Source organism: Gasterosteus aculeatus, chromosome 10 (genome assembly GCF_964276395.1).
Source record: "Gasterosteus aculeatus chromosome 10, fGasAcu3.hap1.1, whole genome shotgun sequence".
In the NCBI taxonomy this organism is placed as follows: domain Eukaryota; kingdom Metazoa; phylum Chordata; class Actinopteri; order Perciformes; family Gasterosteidae; genus Gasterosteus; species Gasterosteus aculeatus.
In genome coordinates this window covers 5,941,735-5,964,658 of record NC_135697.1, presented here as the reverse complement: position 1 = coordinate 5,964,658, position 22,924 = coordinate 5,941,735, and the positions used below count along the sequence as shown (strand labels likewise).

Genomic DNA, 22,924 nt, shown 5'->3' with positions numbered 1-22,924 from the left:
GTACTTGTGATTCAGCACCTGTCACGGTACAGTACGAAGGGGATTGAAGTCGTATCTTGAATTCTTTTGTGTCAACACACAGGCAGGTCGGCCACATGAGCCAGCAGCCAGCAGTGCCTGTAAACCGATCCTCATAGTCTAAGCACATCCTCTGTGCTGGGGTCCCTTTTTTGCCAGGCTCACACACACACACACGCGCGCACACGCACGCTCGTTCGTGCACACACACACACACACACGCATTCCTCTGCAGGCTCTGCGAGGGGCAGGCGCACAGTGCTCTGAAAAGCTTGGAGCTTGTTCTTCAGTGAGCGTCCCTCTCGCTCTGCTCAGTCGTTGAGTCAGAGAGCAGAGCAGGACGGGAAGGCAGAGAGACCAGGGGAGGTCTGACAACACCGTCGCAGCTTCCACCTATTGGAAAGGCGCAGATCGATAAATGCACGCGCCCAGTATTTGATTTACTGGAGGAGCATCAGGTCTGTAACCAAGCTGTCGCTCTGCAAGACATGTGTACAACTTTTCCCGCCGGGACAAGAACTTAAAGGAGCTTCGGAGACGCAGCATGCGTAAATGTCCACGTTGAGAGAAACTGTAGCTGTAAGGATGGATGACACAGGCTAAAAATGCACTCCGCCGCTTTCTGATCCAGCTTTTCAAGGGAACATTTGGCCGAGACGAAGAAGGGCCGACTAAAGACACCAGAACCCGGCTCACCTGGAGCTCCGACCCCAGGCCTGTACGATGCTGTGGTACGGCTTGGGCCCCCACTTGTTCTCCCTGGCAGCGCTTCTGGTGATAGTGAGCTGCGGAGGAGGGGAGCAGCGCAGAGGGACGGATAGCAGCAGCAGCAGCAGCAGTAGCAGCACCAGCAGCACAGGTGGCAGCAGCAGTTCTGGAGGAAGCAGTAGCCGACGCTTTCACAAGATCCAGCATGGCCAGTGCACCTACACGTTCATCCTGCCCGAGGGCGAGGGAGGCAGAGGAGGCGCCTGCAGGGAGGCCAAGGCCGGTGGCCCGCAGCACAAAGGCAACTCCCTCCAGAGAGACGCCCCACCGCCGGAGCCCGAGTTCGCCAGCCAGAAGATCCAGCAGCTCGAGCACATTATGGAGAATTATACCCAGTGGCTGCAAAAGGTAAGGAGGGGAGGGGGGTTCAAACGCAGCTGCAAACTAAGTCGACCAACAGGGTCCTTTTACAAAAAACGACGGAACGCCAAACAGTTACTCGGGTCTGTCTCTTTAGAGGGGGTCACGCCGTAGTGTAGAGTGGGAGCGTGTGAGGTCTCCGCAGAGTGTCTGCCTGTGGCTTCACGAGATAACTCGCTCTGGTTTCTGGACCGGGCTCCCAGACTAAAACCTGCAACGCGGTTCTCTCCCGGTCCACACGTTGTTTGTCACAGTCTTTGTGGTAAGGGAGGTTTTATGTGCAACCGGAGGTTGAGATTTGTCTGTGTGATGCGGTGCGATGCCCTTGACGTCGTGATTTGTTACATTGTGGTCAATTCGCGGAACGGCTGTGTTTCTTCACACCCGATAATGTCATGACAAATGTGTGGAGAAGAGAGAGTCAACAACAAACCCTGCTTTGCTCTTATGTAACTGTGTATATTATCTGAATCCAACTTTTTGTCCTGGATGTCTCACAGCTGTCTGAGGGTTTTTTTTCTTAGCCCCCACTGACTTCTTGTAACGTTGCATCCCCTCTCGTTTGTTGCTCCGTATGTGTCCAGAAATCCATCAATGTTTCTTATCTTTCTCTTCATTTCTTCCTGAGTAAATTGCCCTTTGAGCAAATTCCACAGATGTCCGTTTGAGTTGCGCAGCGCGGCGGCCATAGAGCAGAGGTAGTTATATGTCAGTCACCCCCTGCTCTCCAGTGGGCTGTCTCTTTAATGGCAGGAAGTCAGAGAGAGTCCCTGGAGACGGCCGAAAGAAGAAAAAGACAGAGAAAGAGAATGCTCCCTTTATTTATTCAAGTCTAGGACATAACTTGAATATCCAGACCCCCATTTAAGCAAAGAAAAAAGTCCCTAACCCGTTTTATTTTTCTACAGAATATCTAATTATCTTTCTATTTCATGCAGCTAACTGCTATTTATTGACTCTTGACCAGCTAAATTACAATGTATTTATAGATCCACCGAGGTGTTTCCCGTGTCCAAATATGGCTCTACTTTAATGTTAATGAGCTGCGAATCATCGTGAGGCCATCACTGATACGGCTTGGCAGGCACTCTGCTTTTATAAGCTTTTAGACTTTGTGTCTCCAAAGAGAGCAAGACTATCTCACTGAGATGAATACATGAATCAAATAAACAAACCTCCAGATTGGGCAGCCCCAGCTCCTCAACTTCCCACAATGTTGTTCTCAAAGTAAAGATTAGCAGGATCAATCTGATTCATTGCGTAAAGCTAATGGTTTATTATTTTTCCGACAAAGCAACGGCGTGCACGGATAACACCCCATGGATATAATGGACTACAGTGGAACCGGGGAATACCACCCGAGTCTATCCATTAGCAATCAGCGTGTCCACCCAAACGTGTCTGAGCTTCTCCCCTGTGCGCCTGCTTTTCATTTACTCTCGGTAAACTTTTCACTCCTCAGGTCGGAGGAAATAGTCATTCCTCATCAATTACCCAGGCGTTGGTCGCGGCGTCTTACAGCGAGATGTTGATTGAGTTTGCAATTTAGGAGGTACACTCAACCACAAAACAAAGATAGAAATGCAAATGAAATATTGTATGAGAGGTTTTTTCGAGTTTACATTGCAGAATGTGTAATATCATTGGAATGTACAAAATATACCGGCCTTTATTGGAGTTCTGAGGAGGAACTCACTGTATGGTGTATATCGAGGTCTAAAATATGGTGTACATGGTTTCTGTGTGTGTGTGTGTATGTACGATCTTTTATACAGCTAAAATAAGCTGCAAAAACTCGCCCTTTTTCTCTTTTATTGATGAGTTTCAGCACCAGCTACCTATTTAAACTCTCCAAACCTGCGTATGTTTCTGCATGGCTCCCAAAAGCGATCAATGTGTCAAGAAAGGCCAGGGGTGAAATAACACCGGCTTTATCTTTGCTCAGTGGACCTCGTCCGTCTGTGATAGTACAAGTGATACTATGAAAACAGAACGGTGGCGTTGGTAGACTGAAGGTTTGACTAATGAGACCCCTTGAGTAACTCTCTCCTCAGACTGTGAAAGCGTCTGCCATCACCACCAGCCATGCCTCTTTCCTTGACACTGTGGAGGCTTACTGGGCCGCAGACATTTTTCATCCAGCGCTGAATACATTTTAGGATTTTGGTCTAATAATAGTTTATAGCACATTATATTTAGAAATTGGGGGATGAATCAAATCAAATCAAACTTCACCCCCGTGCCAGCCCTATGCTGCTAGCCACTAGCACTCTGCTGCTAGCCACCAGCCCTATGCTGCTAGCCACCAGCCCTATGCTGCTAGCCACCAGCCCTATGCTGCTAGCCACCAGCACTCTGCTGCTAGCCACCAGCACTCTGCTGCTATCCACCAGCCCTATGCTGCTAGCCACCAGCCCTATGCTGCTAGCCACCAGCCCTATGCTGCTAGCCACTAGCACTCTGCTGCTAGCCACCAGCCCTATGCTGCTATCCACCAGCCCTATGCTGCTAGCCACCAGCCCTATGCTGCTAGCCACCAGCACTCTGCTGCTAGCCACCAGCCCTATGCTGCTAGCCACCAGCCCTATGCTGCTAGCCACCGGCCCTCTGCTCTTAGCCATCTAGCCAGGCATTAAATTAAATGAAAACGGAACACCCGAATGCTTCACTCTTGTCACAGCGAAGGGAAGAAGACTCTATCCCCAATAGTAAATTGGTCCCAAACGGTCGACTACCCCAGAATGGGCAGAATGCACAATTAGATGATTAGATTACATGGTGTTTGGATGAAATATTTATTGTTTTTAACACCAACATTGATGTCTTTCATATAAAACATGTTTAAGAGTGCAGCTACCCTTCAAATTTCCCTGGAGGCATTTTGTTTAAAATATATTGGACGCGAGTAACTAGCAAAAGATTAGCAGGAAAGAATTGGCGCAGACAGTTCAGAGGGGACACTTAAACACACAGCGGTAATTAAGCCCAATTGCACTGCATGGGGGGGAACATCAGGATGCAGTTAACATTTTTCATTGGACAGAAGATTAAGTGTCCAGGCTAGTCTATCTATCTATCTTAATCACGGCAGCGTTTCTTTTTTTTACTGCTTGTCTAAGGGAAAGCTGTCCCTGATGTCGCGCCTGCTCCTGATGAAAGAGACAAACGGAGGAGGCATAGATAGTTCAGATAGCACTCCCGAGTCTGGCTGCTGACTCCAGTGTGGGGGGTAAACAGAGAGAGAGAAAGAGTGATGCAGCAAACAGCTGTTGGGGAAACATTTTAAGTCTGAGATCTTTCCTTCCTCAAGCTAAGGTAGAGTATATGGACCCTGATAACATTCCTAACCAGTCAAAGGTGACTTGTGTTTGTCCAAGAATTACTGCCTGCAAAGAGGAGGCCTTACTGTCATTAAGGAGATGCAGCAGGAAACAAACTGCTTCCCTCATAAAGCAAAACCAATTTACCTAAAGTTGTGTAGTGTCTTTGTAGAAATCTATAAAACGGTGGCCTTAGATTATTTTTTAGAAGATGGGCTGATACAGAAATCCACAATGTGACGACGAGCCACATTTATAGTAAAGTGTTTTTTTATCCATTTGGCTTAATACCACTAATCGATTTTCCGCGGGTCTCAACCTCATTGAAAAAAGGTATTTTTATTTGCATTCTCTTTCTTGACCACGATTGATCTCCAATCACTCCACTCCTTTTCATTTCATTCACCATGTAAAACATACCAAGACCCCCGACCGTATGCAACCACAGCTCTATTAGACCTGTGACATTTAATGCACCAATTATTAGTCCCCAGCCCAAAGCAGCGCCTTCAGGCTGCTTTTCAGAGCCCTCGTGGTGAAGGATTGCTCTCCTTTGGTCTTTTATTGCTCTAAGCTGGATGGCAGCAGTCAACAAAGCGAAAGTAGTTTATCTGCTCTCTTGAGAAAGAAAGGATAAGATCAATAAACACTTGTATCTATCTGTTTAATATGAAGGCAAAGCCAGTAAAACTTTTAGTTTAGCAGGAGAAATGATTTCCTGGAAGTTACTGATCCAGGGCCAACAAAGAGTCTGGTATTTCTACACTTTGGCTTTCGACCGGAGTGAAAAAATGCAAAATAAAGTCGTCTTGCATCTAAGGTTTCCCTTTTTCTCAGGTATTTATATTAAGCCAACTGTCCTCTGACTTTACAGACAAGAGTTGTATAAATCTTCAACATTAGTACCTAATCCATACCTGATATCAATAGCTATGTCAATGCCTTTCAGAACCGTACTTCAAGGTTGGTTTTATGAACACATGCTGCACTGAAGCTTTCCCAGAATATAGTTAAATCTGTGACGTGGTATATCGTCTGACTTAATCGTGACAAATTAAGAATCAAATAGCGGCTGTTTTTAGACACTTTCCGTGATCCCAAAAATAAGTATCGAGTTTTGAAAACTAAGCTCTACCCACGGGTAATAAGTGGACTGATTGGTTTAATACGTCATTCTTTAAGTGCCTGTAACAAGGCTGCCGGGCTGTTGTTGGGCTGAAAGAAAATCTGTTGTTGGAAACAGAATGGGTTGGTTACTCAAGATAAAGAAAAGGCATCGGTCAAGATGACGCACACGTCTCGCAGCACATTTTGACAACATCTTTTGTACTTCGAATACGCCAAAGGAAGATGAAGATTTGTCCAAGATGGAAGTTGGCAACACTAGCCAAATTTAGCTTCATCTGTTGGGAGTGAAAGCAACGGATCTTTTTGTTTCCCTCCTGGTGGAGACGGCAGAAAGTGGCTGAGAGCGGCGTTCCTTAAAAGAGGACGGCCTGCGCCAAACTAAGCTTTTTCACGGAGGGAGGGGGGAAAGCTGTCGACGGCGTCTCATCCCTGTGAAATTCCCATCTTTCTGCGTCTCGCCGAAACATGACCGCGCTGCAATAACAGTGGTTCAGAAGCGACACGTGGGCAGCAGTTCATACGAGAAAGGGTGAATATGTCTCTACTCAGTGCTATCAGAGGGCCACACAGCATGCCTGGGGATCCAAGCAGAAAGCTATCTATTTTAGGGGGTGACCGCCTCCAGGAGTGTTTATTTTCACTGATAATGTGGGCCAGAACTAACAATCGGATGATGCAGAAAGGCTAAGAAAGGCTCCGAGGAATAAAAAGCTCTTCCGTCCTGACCCCAAAGACTTGGAAATGGAAATTACCGAAGGACACTAGAATAACAGCATCCCCGAAGAACTCGTCTCGGCCACACTTTCAGTATGACTAAAAGCCAGGAGGAAAGGGCGCTCTCTGCTTAGCACGTCGTGGGAGTAGGGAAACACGTCGCGGTTTCCACGTCCAACCGGAGCCCAACGTTGTTAATGTGCATGAGCAACAGGAAAAGGGGCAATTAGTAGTTTTGTCACGCTCAATATGGCCACTTTGTTTTGAGACCCTCCCCCCCTCTTTTCCCAAAGACATATTTCAGTGCCGTGGCCCTAAGTATGCTGGAAGGTTTGATGTTGGCCAGGCAGGTTTTGTACACTCATGTTTCTTTAAAGCTCTGTGAACAAAGAACACAATCTTTCCCCGTGTCTTGAATCTGTCCAGTTGCCCTTGTCAGGTACAACGCAAGCGTTTGCTTCCTTGTCCATCATTCATGGGAGGGAATCGCTCCCTGGTGGGCACTATGTCGGGGATTTATTTTGTTTGAATTATACGGTTATACATTTGTCTAAATCGGCGTAGGATTTACGATACCCCTTCTGGAAACATTTTTGCTTGAAGGCTTGTAGCTTGGCACCTGCTGATGCATCTGTAAAATAAATTGAGAGCTTGCTCCGATGGTTTGTGGTTGCATGTGCCCTCGAGTACTTTTATCCCGGAAACGTTGCTAGTTTTTTTTCTTTCTGTTTCTGCTTCATGAATAGAAAGTGATCTGCTTTGTGTCACTCAGGTATTGAACTGCAATTGTAGATTTTTTGGGCTACTTACTGAATGAAAGCAGTCCAATATTATAGTCCACTTTTATATTTAGCGTTTTTTTGGTCTCCACCAACTCCACAAAGTATCCACACCATTCAACATTTAGTTGTTAACTCTGTTGTCTGCTGCGATTTTCCAATTTTGTTGCAGTTAGACACTGATGAGAGCCGCGAGAGTAAACCAAAGCATTTCAGCTGCAGGACTTAAAACCAGGAGCCACCCACTCATTGCTAATTGTAAATTGCTATTGATGAAAGCAGATGTAATGCATTGTGAATGTAAGTGCTGTGCGCTGGTATTGACTGTGGCGTTTTAATATTTGCTGTTAAAACGAGTGGAACAAGAGCAAAGGTTTTGTTCTAAGGAATGAGTATAAATAATATTATTACGGGCAGTCGAGTGGAAGTCATTTGCAATGAGAGTGTAAGTTATGGTCAGAAGAGCTGCCAAAAGCACGAGGTCCACTGCTGTATCTCTGCCACTGCTGAGGCTGCGTGAATAGGAGCCTAGTAATAGGTTAGAAGGAGCAAAGCGTAAGACGTTAGCAGTTAGGGGGCGAGTACGGTGGCGTTATCACGGACGCCGCAAATCTCCACTGTGTTGGAAATGGTTTCAGTCTCCGAACGGGCTGCTATCTTGGTTGTATTTTTGTTATATAATGACTCAGAGCAGATAAACAGAGCAGATGATAATATTATTCAGCCGTATCTGCTGCTGTTTGTTTTCCTCCAGGCTTTTAGGTCCATTCAGGTTGTGGCGCTGTAAATCAAGGTTTGATGAAGGTCGAGGGAACTCGGCCCGGACAGTTTGAAACCGCGTTTTGAGAACTTGAGCCGCTCACAATAGATACCGCAAGATTTCCTCACAGTGTAAATTTACTGTAATGCGTCAGCCGCTATTTTCACCCCCCTGGCTTTGCTTACAGGAAAAGATAAAAACATGCGCGTCTTGAGCTGCTTGTTCTCGCAGGGAGAGGGAGAGTGAAGTTCGTAATGCTCCCACTACGTGCCTTTTTTTTTTTTTTTTTACATTCACCCAATGCAGAGGTTTTCTGTGAGCGGTTTCATCTCGTTTCCCTACGAGTTAATCCTTCTGCAGTCTTGAAACGGGGACAAAGGTTCCTGCAGTCCCCCCACATGTTGCCTCGGAGGCCGAGTCCTCCGCTCGCACCGACAGATGTTGCTTTCTGAGTGGATGTCTTTGTCTGTCAACACCGGGGAGCCTTCCAGAGGACACAACCGGTCCACCTTCCTTTTTTTTCCTTCTATTTTGGACTTAAGCCCCGACGGATTTAATGTTGCTATAAATTAAAGCAAAACAAAAGGAATTGCAATCGGATGGTTGAAAGAATCTGGAAAGAGAGGCCCGTGGAGTCGGTCAGTCGTCTCTGACTGATGACAGGAAGCGAGTAAAAGGTGAAAAAAAATAAAGAAGGCGATAAGGACAGGGTGCAAGATACTGTGGGGAAAATAAACCACTTTGCTCCCCCACAACGGGGGTTAGATAGACGTTTAACTAATGGTTGGCTCTGCTATTTTTGTTTTGTTCTTGAGGCGGTCGGATAGGAGCCGCGCATCCACGAACGACCTCACTTATGTATTTCATCTTTTTTAGTCCCGTGGTGTGAGGAGAGTCGGTGGGTGAGTCTGGGCTGATGTGTGCAATGTGAGAGCCACACATCATCACGGTGGACGGTCTGCAGCTACACGGAACGGTCCCATCTCTGCTTCCTGTGGCCGGATTGAACCTTCATCCCTTTAACTGGAAGTATCGGACGTTTGTCTTTTTATCCTCGGCAGCACAGATATGAGTTGAGTGTCGTTTTGGGGGGGGCGGAGGTGGCCCCCTTCGGTCTGTGGCACGTTTTCATTACCAATATTGTACATGCCTGAATTACACGTTAGCAGGAATGTCGCATAACATTGATGTTAAAGCACCACTCTAATTATTTTTGTGCAATGAAAGCGATTTGTACCTAAGGTCATTAGGTCAAGGAATTATTCATTATTTTGGGCCATAATTGTGCAGACGTAAAAAAAAGTGTAAAGTGTAAAAAAAAAAAGCGATCAAATGAGAAGAGAGAAGCACTCTCACATCGAGGAATAGAAAAACGAATCCATCTGAATCAGACAGATACAAAAGGTGGAGGGTCGGGGCCGGGGGACACACGCCACACATACAAGCATGAATCTGCATACATGTTCTGAAAACACACACTGGGCCCTGCTCCGGCGCTGTGTTTGCCTCGTCCGGTTCAGACACTGTGAAGTGTGTTACGTGTCCCCTCAGCATTTAAAACGAACACCTTGATGACAAATTCCTGATGAAACCATTCCCATTGTCGACCTTTCACGCTACTTCTTCATCCTTTGTCCTCTCCGCTCGCTGCGCTGTTGGTGGTGCTCACAGCAGGCGATCGGCTGATGGAAAACACCACCCGCTGCACGCTTTGATGAAGATTCACACTGTCGGAGTAGACCCGCCTCGGGTTGCCTGATACCGACTAAAGGGATTTAGCTTCTACCGGCAATATATTAAATTACATTTGGGCTGTAAAGCGGCACAAATTGCGAGCCGCGAAAATAACTTGAGTTTCCTTTGTTTTATCTTCAGCGTTCAACATTTTGTGGCAATACATGTTGACATTATTACATGTTTGGCATCTGCTGCCTCATTCATTGGCCCACTCCAGGCACTCAATGACAGGACCACTTAAACATGACGGGTGCCGAGCAGAAGCATGCGGACCACCAACGTGTCATTAAAGCTTTCAGGGGACGAGATGCAAGTAATCTTCTTCCTTGGGTATCACGTTAATCATGAAACTAATTCTTGAAGCTCAAACTCTCAACTTGAGTCTGGTGAATACACGCCGCAGCAACAGGAGGTGCCTTATTGAATTTGATTGATTCTGGGATCCGATCCTCATGTTCACCACTGATTTTAACAGCGATGAAAAAAAACAACCAAAGTGTTCCTACAGTTATTGCTCCTCCAAAGTACAAGTGTACCACAGTAGCCTGCAGACTAGTCCTTAAACGTGCCGCCGTCCAGGAAGCGGCTCATAAATCTGTCATTGATCGAACAGATGGATGTGCTATTTGGGCTCTGCGTTTACAACCGAAATACAAACGCTTACAAATGGCTCTTGCTGTTTATTTGAAATGCCTTGTTTGCAGTGGTTGTCCCGATGGAGCGGCTAAACCCCGCCGAGGCCTGCGTTGTTTGTTGGTTTGCTGCACGTCTGTGCAGACAAATCTGTGTCGCTCTTTGAGTCCATTCCAGCACACGCGAACGTGCACAACGTCGTTTGGCGTACACAGGAGTCTGTATTTGGAGGAAATGACCTGCATCTCGCCATGTCAGCCTGTAAAGCATCACACGCTTGAGGGCTTTCAAAAACAGACTTCCTGTCAGTCGGCAGTGAGTGTACCTACAGCTTTTGCTTGGTTCATTTATTAGTGTACAGGTGAGATCTTAAGAACTGAAAAAGAATCTCATCTAGCTTTTGATAACAGCATCTCGACCATCTGCTAAATTGTCTTGGAAGTCTTTTCGTTTGTTGGCTTGTTGAGTTTTCGAGGCTTCCGTGGCAAAATAAATCTCATCCAGAGGTCCATCAACCACTTATCACCGTTAAAGCGGCCGTGCTCAGCAGTTAGGGGGACCTATTGGCATCGTTGTGTTTTTGTTACCCTCAAGCGAGCCTCTTATATCGACACATAGAGCGCGCTCTCTTCACGGAGTGCGTTATGTTTCTGAAACTGCCTGTAGATACGGACATTTACCTCTTTTTTTCTCGGCAGTTTAAGCCAACACTGCTGAAAAACCCTAAAATGGCTTCTAAATCTACAATACCGTGCCAATGGAGAAAAAGAGCATTTGCTGATCCAAAACTCATTTGTTCAAGTGAAGTCAGATTGAAGAGTAGAGACTTAATTCAACCACCACGGCGGCGTATTCTACCCCCTGAAGAACGAGGCGCCGACAGGAGGAGATCTTTGCCTCATTCATGAGAAGAGAGAGATGAGTTCATGGTGGAATTCTGTTGGAGTTCCTGTGTGATGTGCGGGGATGTTTTAATTTGTTGTGTTGTGTAGAGGAAAAATTGGTCTGTTCGGGTGTGTGGTGCCTCAGCACGAGTCAGATAAATAAAGTCGAGAAGTCAGAATATTTAGACAATAGTTAAAACTGCAAAGAATTATTTCACAACAGTTGACATAATGATCCCAGTTTGGTTGCACGTGGTTTTGATGATTTGAGCCGTTTTTTACCGTGTTTACACACTCGTCTTGCACACTTCAGCCTGAAAAATGTAAAAATACACAGAAATCCTGGCCCAGGAATGGCGAGAGATTAAACATGCAGTGCACGATGTGTCCTTCATGCGTTTCTGTTCTCCTGCCTTATGTAGCCTCTTCCAACAGAAGTACGCTGTAAATCACCCAAAGATGAAAGCCAGACAAATTGCATGTTTTCCGTGCTTGTTGCAACCTATTTTAGATGCACGACTCCCAAATATCTTTATGCCGTGGGTTTTCTAGGGAAGAGCTGTCTCGCAGCAGCCTACAAAGACGTCCAAACACGCACTTTATCAGCATTTTCATCCATCATCTGCCGAAGGCCGGACAGCGGCAACTGTTTCTAATGCCGCGGCGGTTTGAAAAGTGTCTGTGAGCTGTGCTTTATCACCAGCAGCAGCATCTCCTTTCCTCCTCTCATAGAGCGGCGGTGAACCGCGGGTCAGACTGAAAACCGCTCCATCTGGAGATGTTAGTCCAGCTACCGCACCTCGTCTTCCTGCTCATCTCTCTCTGTTTAGATTGAGTGTCACTCTTGCATCACTTAGGGGGAAATATTAGGCACTCATGCACGCTAACTCACACACACACACACAGACTCTCTCCATGCTGCCTTCATGTACCACCATCCATTCCTTAAAAGTGCCTCGCTTGTAACAAATAGCCCGGGGTCTGTTAGCCACGAGCAAAAGCAACAGTGTGAGAGTGAAAAAGGACTCGGCGTGAGTAACACAATCTGGACTGTACGCCTTCAATCCGTCTCTGCTCGGCACAGCAGACTGCGGGAGACAGATGGGTAGCGCTGAGGGGCCGGATAGAGAAAATGAGGAAAGCTGTGCGGTTGTGGTCGGCGTTCACTGTGATGATTGTAACCCTGGACGACTGCGGCGGCGGGTTATACACTCCGGAGTGTTGGGCTGAAAGATAAACACAAATGTGACATTGAAGGAAACAACCGCTGTCATTAAACGGCCATTCGTTTAGATTCGAAGAGACAACCAGCCGCGATAGGCGCTGGCACTCATAAACTGGAGCTCTTAAAGCTTTTTTTTTTTTTATCCCCCTGAAATGTTGCCCGGGTGGCAGCTTCTCATAAACAACAGCAATCTCTCTGAAATGGGTGAGCTTGAAGCGGAACACGTCCCCTCGCATCTCCTTCTGCAGCTTATTGGCAAGGGATTCCCCCGCTGTGATATTTAGAGGGTACACTGGAATGCTATCTCAAATATTTGGGTGTAAGCGCCTCCTCCGTGGGACAGCGGCTTCGTGCTATCTCCCCGCGTGCTTCGGCGAAACGGGGCAGACTGACATGGCCTGTTGCATTAACACAAAAAAAAAGCCATCTTAAGGGACATTCTTGCCCGGATTTGTCCCTGAGGACGGGTTCCCATGCAGGGCAACCTGCGTCACGACGTCCACAAACTGCCCCTCTGCCGTTTCTTGCTGTTTAAGAGCGAGATGAACGAGCAGCTCCCAGTTTGTTTGGTTGTTTGGGTTCCGTACACATTCCCATGCCGTGGGTGAATGCAAGTACTTCCTCTCCCACACGGGCAGATACGCATAATTAATTGGATTAATTTTTGGGCCCCTTTTTACATAAGAGAGCAGGATTGTAACTGGAGGATTTGCAAAAATATACATTCATGCTTAAGTTGTACTTCACTGTATTTATTTTTCATCTGACATGGAATGACACCGCGAGATGGTTTAATCTTTTCTGTCATGACAGAAATATACTGTTCAGTACCGGGTTTGAAGCTCAAATGGGGGCTTAAGTACTTTTCTATCCAAGGGGGACAATAAATAATAGTGTGGAAGCTGTACATCGAGCGGCTCTACACTTACTTACCCTTACTCTACATTTCTCATTCTGTTCTTCATTAGGGCTACACCATGGACAATGGTATCAGTGTTACACTCAAGTACACATTAAAGATCGTCAGTTACTGGAAAAACAGACCTTGATTCTTATTTAAAATTTCTGCAGTGTGATAGTTAGGTTAATTTTATTTAACAAATCCTGCAGTCTTTATTGTGTGTTGCTGTCATGTAATCTTCATCTGACCCTTGTAATTAAAAGCTGAATTGATTGAATCGTTCATGCTGACAGTTACCATCCTCACCTTTAGCAACAGAACTATAGTAGTTATATCAATTGAATTGCTAAGAGGGTTTTAAAAGTTGCCGAATCTAGCTGAAAAACACTGAAAGGAAGTTTTACAAACAAAACAGGTGCTCGCCTCCTGATGAATGTGAGTGAGATATGTGGTAGAGCTCACGTACAAATGGTGCTCGACTGCTACACAGACAGTTTAATCCAGGATGGTTTGACTGACAGCCTGGGCTTTGTGATCAGCACAATCCTGTAATTCTCGCTAACCTTTTAAATGTCAAGAGTGGCATTTCACTCCGGAAAAAGAAAATACATAATTTGGCTCAAGTTTCAACAAGTTTGGTTAGCTTCCAAAAATATGTTTTGATACAGCTTATAAAGTCTGAAAAAAGGGGAAAGCTTGTCGTCAGTTTTGATTGTGCCGTTGGTTTTATTGGGGGAAATTAGGAGGAAGGGTGTTGAAGGGTTACAGGGCTGATTTTGGCTTAAAGCCTGTACGTTACATATATTGTGATGCCCACACACACATTCTGTGACTTGAGCTTCGTGTGCAGCTACTGGAATCTACTTAAAGCACTCAGTCGTCCCTGTCTGGACCAACTCTGAAATGAATTGTCAACGTAAAAACAAGCAGTGGGTCTGCAGCGCACCGCACCAATATCAACAACGGTAAAGTGAAAACATTTTAGTTGGACGTGCTCACGAGAGCTGCATAGTGATTAACAACTCAGATTCAAGGCAAAACACGCCGTCGGTCTCTTCTCTGCGTTCAAAGGAAAGTCCATTTATTCCAGCACACAATGTCAAAACGCAGTCTGTTTATCTCATTTGGCTTTTAGTCGAATTGGCATTTGGTGCAAATGACAGACGTACAGAAGACTTTCTCTGAGAGACTTAATTACTGAAGGTCTTGACAGACAGAGACATAATATTGCCAGAGGACTTTATTTACAAAGCCACATTCACATGGTGTGATTTGTGTTTGCGATGATGCTTGTTCTTTGTTTAGGACAAAGCTTAGCGTAAAATACCACATTTTTATCCGGGGCGAAAGGGTGCTAACTGCCGTATTCATGGTTTTAAATCTGGCATAATTCTTTTTTTAAAGAAGACCGAAAACAGAAATGGAACATCAAGTCTCTTCTCAGTTCTCACAGCTTTTACATTTTTGGATATTTGACCTCCGCTCAATAAACATTAAGGAATCTCAAATTTGACTCAACAGAGCCACATTTCTGCCAATTTTTTTTTTTTCAATCGTGATTTAGCACCACATTCTCCACATTTCACTCAGACTGTCTCAAAATCCAGCCTTGTTATTTCATGCGGCTTCCCTTTGTTGGGCTCTTTCTTTCTTTCAAAGCTCATTAGTCATTTGAAAAATTCAACACATCAAACTTTAGCATCACATTTTCCACTCTGATTTACAGTTTGTGGTTCCACACCGGACAGCGATTAACCAGCCCTGTGCAGGTTGCAGCGACCTCATAAACACTTGACAACTCCACTGTTGTCTAAATATTCTCACTTTCTTTCATTGTCTGCCCTGTTGACAAACCGTTGTGACAGAAGACCTTTGAAATGGTCGGCCTCTGATCCCGCCAAACTTATTTTGGGCACCTCCAAGTAAGCAGAGCGATTTTAGCCAGTACTTCATACAGAGAACTGGTTGGTTTGTTTTTCAGGTTGTGTACACAAGGCTCATTATGTCCTTGGAAAGGTACAACCGCAAACAAAATGGACGTCAACACAACAGCATCTGGACAGAAAGACAAAAGGACAGAAAAGAAAAAAAGAAAGCTATAAAAGGCGAGGAGAATAGAGCTTTATAAAAGGCGCTCGGCTGGGGGGGGGCGTCCAGGTCAACAGCATTCGGACACAGCGACGGAGACGAGGAAGGCGCTGGACCACCCACCTCACTGCTGACCCCCACTTTGTAGCTGCTTCGGCCTCGGGCTTTCCCGTCATGCGCAGCACGTGTGCTGCCGCAGTGACGAAGATGGCTTATTCACTTCTCAAGGTGTCATTTTAACTTTGAAACAACGAGTGGAGCTGCACCGTGTCGACGCGTGATCACACGGACATTACACAGTGAACGTTGTAGCTGTGAATGAGGCTTTAACCTCCAGCTCGGCCGCTGTGGATGGTGAGATAGTTAGCTTCATGCTAACTACTTCAGTTCCCGTTAGACCAGACCAATGCTTGCTCCTTTTGCTTTGGAAAGGCTAAAATAATAACATTTTAATACCCACATTTTCAATGCGGCGATGCCGTCCTTTGCAAACCACAATGGAGATTACTTCTCCTCGTCAGTAGCCTGCAGTGCCTGTTAAGGTGGGTCAGCCATGCTGTGCCTTTTCATGGCGACTTTAAGCAAATGGTCGGTTGAGCAAACAAACCATTTCCTAGTCAAGAGCAGCAATTCGGTCCACTAAGGCATAAAGCCCATCTGTCTGTTATATTTTCATCTGTCATCTTGTGTCTCTCCCTCCCTCTCTTTCTATCAACATTCTATAAGAGGGGAAAAATGTGGCAGCAATTGAGTAAATGCCTGGATGTTGACCACCAGGGCGAAGGTGACAGAGGTCAATCCAGAGTTCATCCTCAGTTGTTACTCACCTGATCTTGACAGAGTTTAAGAGACAGGGAGTCTTAAAACTTTGTTATGGTGAATTTCAAGACAAACAGGCCCGTGACCGAGTAAGCCAGCGCTCTGATCTGCACTGAGGCGGCGGCCCGTATCTGTACTAAATAATCCTGGAGAGTGGCGGGGCGGAGAGTCAGGGTAACACCTCCTAAAGCCCCACCAGGGTGAATTATAGACCCGGGTCTCACCGATGGGGCGTCACATTCAGACGGCGCGAGTGGATCCGCTGCCGTTCAGTCAAGCGTGGGTGCTTGTCAATTCTTAGGGTGGGTGGCGGCGGGTAACGGCCCCCCAGCTCTAGTCCATTAAAGTGGTCGGGAATGGATTCTGCCCTGAGACTAGAGGATGCATCCCAGAGCCACAGTAACACCATCACGCCCCATCACCCCCCACCCCCCAGACAGAGATAAGCAGAGATGTGACCGAGCTAGACTTTTATACAGTCCAGGCCCGATGTTTTCTGACTCTCACAGAGTCCACCGCCCCTGCTGCTGTTTAGAGAGAGATCAAGACCCCCTTTCAGAATGGCTAAATGGGAAATGTCAGAAAAGAGGTGAACATCTGCAGTTATCTGTTAAAACGATAGCAGGGAGTTTCATCTTAAGGGATAATCCTGTTCTTGGCGATTAAGCAGCCGCCCCGTGATGATGTGCAGCAAATGTCGGGGATGTCAGCTTTGTGCCTTTGGTCCCTCTGTACGAACATCTTTCCCTTTGCTCTTAAAAATGGGCATCGTGCTGCAGGTACTTGCTTCACGCTGTGCAGCTTCTCAGCACAAAGCGGCTCGTTTAGTGATTTACAGCCAGTTGGACCTCATAGCGCGTGTCCAAAGGGACCATACTGAGCGCCGTATTGTGAGGGTGCAGTGAAGGTTCTAACGGAGGCCCGATTGCAGGCGGCATCGTTGGTGATGTCACCAGCAGTCCACACAAAGCCAAATTGTGCCAAACACGCCACCCTAAAACCTTCATTCCTCGGTGTAAAGTAGCACTTAGGGGAACATAAACTTGTGTTTATGTGACTCTCACTTAGCAATCAGTGATTTTGTGAAACCTGAGGCTACGTTTACTACTTTCTAACGGCAGAGACGGGTATTATTGCACCTTCTGGAATTTCCCCTATAAAAAAAAAAAGAAAAAAGAAATGATTCAAGTGGTGTTTCATTTATTTTTCCCTCTTTACGAAGTGGGAGATGTTCACGCACAAGATAATTGACAATAGTTGAACATTTTCTTGGATAATAAATGAATAAATAGAAACTACCCATTACTTTGTTAAGAAGGAAAAGTCTCATTTGTGAAACAACAAAACATTCCCGTTTTGCAGCTGGAACCTACTTTGGTCTGGTATGACCGTGGCTCTTTAGGTTAAATATGTCTGTATGACGATCTGCTGACCTCTAGCATTATGGTCTGCATTTAGGATTACATCAGACTTTTCACGTGGCCACAGTGGCTTCTTCATCATGCTTGGATGCTTACACCTGACTGCAAAGTTAAAGGTGACCCCTTTTTAAAAAAATCCTGAGCTGGTTGAGTCCATCAAGAGGATTATGAATCCATAAACATTTTGAGGCGCGTTTACTGCTCTGACACCTGTTTCTCATCAACTTCCCATTCGTGAGAAGACTTCTCGAGTAGCAGACAAAATTCCCACTTGGTTTGATTTTATTATTTCCCTGAATATCTCTTGATGAAAATGCTCCCTAAATTGAAATGAGCCTAATTGGTTCATTTTTTTTGGTAAACTACAATGGTTTTGGTTCCAATAAATACTGGAGAAGAAATGTCATCGGCAAAATAGCCTCATGTCTTCATAGAAAATAAGGCCTCACCAACTTAACTGTTCTTATCATTCATTAAAATGCGTCTGACGTGTGTTAATACTGGTAGTTAGTGACTGGAAAAGAACAGCGTTCAAGTGGAGCCGGAGTGTAGAAATAAGCGCGCACCTACAAAGACCCATTTTACGGCCCCCCCAAGCAGGGACGTGACATGATTGAGCTTGTTTGCGTAATCTTGCTTCTCCCTGGTACTTTCCCTTTATGACCCCCACAGGATGCAGCCACGAGGAAGCCATGTTCTCTACAACTCAACCCGTGACGTGGTCGCAGTTTCTGTCTGTCTGCCGTTTGTCCCCTCGGTTCCGCCTCTCTCAGGGCGGCTTGCAGCCCAAAGCCGTCCTCGGGCTGTCGACGCGAGGCTCTCAGCGGATGAGTAAACTGCAGTGAAAAGCTGCCGCTGTGAGATGTTTGAAGTAGGGAGGGATGTCAGACGGAAAGGATTTAAAAAGCAAGAGTTCAGAGTTTTTGCATTTCTATATGGACTTAAAAACCTTTCCAAACACAGTCATATTCCGTGGGTCATTATCAGGCAAGAGTAATCCATCACGCCTCCGGCTCCGTGGATTCCAGACCCACTGTTTTCTTTCCCGATTCCCGGGCCAGACTATTGGAGGTTATGTGGAAAGTGACACTTATATCAGCCTTTTGTAGTTTGCAGTCAGGGGAAGCAGTGTTTGCTTGAAATCTGGCCCCAAGAAATCCCACATATCAATTTAATATTGTTGCCAAGAAAAGATTACACACTAAAAAGCTAATTTCACTTGGTAGACCCGTGCACATGTCTGAGAGCTGCATGTAAAGACACCTATCTCCATGTTGTCCTCCATCTCTTTCTAATAATATCATGAAGTGAACCCAGAGGCATCAATTGAGACTTATGATGTCACCGGCGGCTGGTCTCCTAATTCCCATTGAATTCAGCCCACGGTCACAGTGCAGGACGGCAACTGTTGCCGAGGACACGACGCGCGTGATGTTCTGCTGTTTGACGCTGATTTGTCTTGGCTGATGCGTTTCTGAAGCGTGGCTGTTGCTCTGCATCGTGGAGCCAAATAAGAACTGAAAAGCTCCCCACTGGCCGATTATTGAATCACCTCGGTCTGCACTCAGGCATGTGGACACTTAAAAGCCAATCAAGTCGGAGTTATTTATAAAACATCAGAATGTCAGGAACCATTATCATACAAATCACTCACAATTCAACCAGTTCTGTACAACGAGCTTGGATGATGCCTAATATTTCAGAAAGGTATAATATCATATTTGAGTTTTGTATGAAAATATTACACGGAACGGTAGCACCTTTGACAGATATGCTGATGTGTGAATAAATTGCACCCTACTTGAGCTTCTGTGAAGAAAAAGGAAATGAAAGGGGAGGAATTCCCTGGGAGGAAAATGATACAGCGAATCTGAGCGCAGTGCACAAGCGGTCAACGTACTTATTCCATAGGAAGAACCGTACCCAACATAAACCTCCATCTTTGTTGGGTCGTTTGTTTGCCTTTGTAGATAAGGATGAAAGAGTTCTTTACAGACACGCTTCAGCGGATATCTGTTCATCTGTGCCTCTTCCATCCCAAGCTAACCACCTACATCTGGCTGTGCCCACGGTGACTGAAGCCATTCTTCACCGGAGCGCCATTCAAATAGGGATCAAATATTTGCTTGTGGATTTCTTCAGATGTAGAGAACATGGGAACCACTTTTTCTCAGTATGCAACTACAGCTCACTCATTTGAGATTCATGCGAAATATGAACATCCTTATAACGTGCTGTGGTGTCCCGCTCCGTACGTCCGTGATCTCTCAAACCTGTTTCCTCTTTGCTGGGTGCAGATTGAGAACTACATCAAAGAGAGCATGAAGACGGAGATGGCTCAGCTGCAGCAGACCGCCGTGCACAACCACACAGCAGCCATGTTGGAAATGGGCACAAACCTCCTTTCCCAGACGGCCGAACAGACGCGCAAGCTAACGAACGTCGAGACGCAGGTAAAAAACGCGCGCCGCGCCCGCGCCCTCTCTAAGGCACTCGTATCAAACACCGAGAGGGTCCGTCTTGTGCGCCGTTAACTCCACCGCTCCATGTTCCGCTGCCCCAACCAGGTCACAGAGCTGTGGCCAAAGACAACACCGGTGTTGCATGAATACAGATCCCTTGTTTAAGTTATTCGGCTGAGGTTCTTTTTAGTGTTTATGTGGAGGAGTCTGACGAGGAGGGGACGGAAAGAGTGGCAGGCAATTTTAGCTGCAGCACTAAAAAGATAACTGTTTGCAAAGTTTAAAAAAGTAGGTAATCATAGCACAGATGAATATCTCCTAAGTATTAACATGTGTTTGGGTGAACACTTGACAAAATGAAAACAAACTTGACGGTTTATATTTGAACTCTAAGGCTTAAAAACAGCGTTGTGTTTCTTGGTTTCTCTAAAAGGTTTGTTGCACATGTGCATGATATTATCTTGTAATTCTACAACTAAAATATAATTACAAAAGCTTAACATCATCTACTGTATATCTATATAATATATATATATGTGTATGTGTGTGTGTGTGTGTTTGTGTTTCTTAATGTGGCAGGTTCTGAATCAGACATCCAGGCTTGAGATCCAGCTGCTGGAAAATTCTCTCTCCACTAACAAGTTGGAGAAAGAACTAATGGTCCAGACCAATGAGATCAGCAAGCTGCATGACAAGAACAGGTAAACATAACACAACACAACACTGCAAATATAACCACACACACACACACACACACACACACACACACACACACACATGCTGCTGTGTGGGATTGCGTGACCAAAATCCAAAGCTCGCTACCAGCTCTCCTACTCTGTCCGTTCTCCAAAAGAATATCCAGTTGTATATACAACAGCATACTAGGAAGCCTGTATTTTCTGTGATTAGGCTCGTCTTTCCTTGTCCAACCACTGTGGATTTGTTGCAAAATCGAGCAATTCAGATGTGACTTATGGTTTCCATATCTTGCCTTTTACAGTGATTGGTGCTGTGGGATCGTCTAAGATGATGTAGTGTTTAAAAGGGTTTGGTCCACGTCTCCCGCTGCAGTGTCCACAGAGACTCCGTGTAATCACCATTTACAAGCACAGTGCCTGCTGATTCTGACCGAAAACGATTCCCCCGAGCTTCAGCAATTATGACATTATTCCATCTTGTATGTGTCATCTGTACTTTTTCCTTTACCGAATCTATAACACAGGGAAACATGTGATCAGTTAATGAATTTGAGGTCGACCTACGTAATCTTTCAGACTTCGGATCGTCCGGTGGTTATTCTCACGTGCTGAAAGGGCTTACTGACTTACCTCCGATGAGCCTGCAAAGTGCACGATGATTCCTGTGTTTACATTGTGTTACACATAGCAACCAAACCTTACACACACCATTATTTGTAGATATGCACACTGCTTCTATTTGTATTGCCACATCGCTTTCTGGGAAATAGCATCCTGCAGCGGCTGTAATTCCTTCCAGTGTCCATGACAAAGTAACGGCAGGAAGTAGAAATGTCAAAAGTGGAAGAATTTGACTCATTCGGCTGTAAACTGCTGACCCCTGTATATAATGCTGTAAACCAATAAAAGTTACATAATCAGTAAGTCACTGGTATTATGATAATAAAAATGGCAAAACAATATCCAATCTACTTCCAATCTATTTAAGTCTGTAAAAACAAAAGTCATTCTTGGATGCCCTCAAGGACCTCACTAATTAGCAAATTCTCCGCCTTCCACGACAAACTTGTGTCCTCTCATCCTCATCCTCAGCCTGCTGGAGCAGAAAATGTTGGAAATGGAAACGCGACACCGCGAGGAGCTGGAGACGCTCAAGCAGGACAAGGGGAGCCTCCACACCCTGGTGGGGAGGCAGAGCGGGGTGATCGGGGAACTCGAGGCCCAGCTGAGCCGGGCCACAGGGAACAGCACGGCCCTGCAGAGACAACAGCAAGAGATGATGGACACCGTCCACAACCTGCTCAACCTCTGCTCCAAAGATGGAGGTAGGCTGCCTCACAGTCAAACCCTGGGAACTAAGAGAAAGGCAGTTTCGGCCAGCTGCGGTACCGCGCATGTGTGTGTCTGAGCGGATAACCATCTCGTTTTTACTCTTTGATGAGAGTTACGCGTGCACGGTACCGATATACCGGGATATAAAAATACATTTACATGAATTAAATATTATATTTAAATCCCTGCATGCCTTTCCATGTGAGCGCCCTGAAGCAACGTAAACTAGCAATGACCCCCCCACCCAGGAGTTAAGCCTCCTGACTCTCGCCAGACCACAATGTGCGAAGCAGAATGTGCGGACGCGCCGATCTCGGCTTAAACTGTGAGGCGGGCGGCACTCGACTTGTTTTGCAGTTAACCTTTCTCATGAAGTCATGAGGACACCAGTTCTATAAACCTCCCCCCATACCGAGAGAAGCAGCGATGCACAGTAATAAACCCGGCATCATCGCGAAGCACCATGGAGAAAGAAACACGGGTCGCAAGTTGTAACCCGGCGTGCTGCTGTTAACGAGGTGCGGTGCCTCCCGTGAACCAGCGTGGTGCTCTCCTCTTTAGCGGAAACAGTTCTTTCCATAAAGTCACGCAGCTTCCCTGAAACGTCGAGCGTGACTGCTTATAATAGGATTATTTTATTCCCCAGACTCTGGCTTCTGTTAAAGGCGAACCATGGGATTTCCCTCCTGGCCCACATTTGACCCTGTCGGCAACGCAATCCCTCTTGTTTCGGTCAAACGCCTTGAACTCCTTCACCCCTCTCGCAGCCCTTTAAACGGCGAACCCACTTGATCCTAACGTCGGCCTTACATCCCGATCGCTACAGGAGATTTGACACGAACGTCTGTCTCGGGGAGGAGGGGTCGGGGATCGAATG

The 22,924-nt window shown here is 46.0% G+C and overlaps 1 protein-coding gene across 5 annotated transcripts in view; it reads left to right on the top strand.

Annotated features, from left to right (window-relative positions):
- The window catches only part of angpt1 (angiopoietin 1), a 127,029-nt gene that overhangs the window by 81,724 nt on the left and 22,381 nt on the right, over positions 1-22,924 (top strand). For 2 of the 5 annotated variants that reach the window (XM_040188831.2, XM_078081351.1), the window contains exons 3-5: positions 19,853-20,008; positions 20,597-20,718; positions 21,808-22,040. In XM_040188831.2, coding sequence (XP_040044765.2) covers positions 19,853-20,008; positions 20,597-20,718; positions 21,808-22,040 — 511 coding nt within the window. Of the gene's footprint in view, positions 1-89; positions 1,135-19,852; positions 20,009-20,596; positions 20,719-21,807; positions 22,041-22,924 lie in introns of those variants that run through there. The other 3 variants (XM_040188829.2, XM_078081350.1, XM_040188828.2) reach the window with 3 other exon arrangements.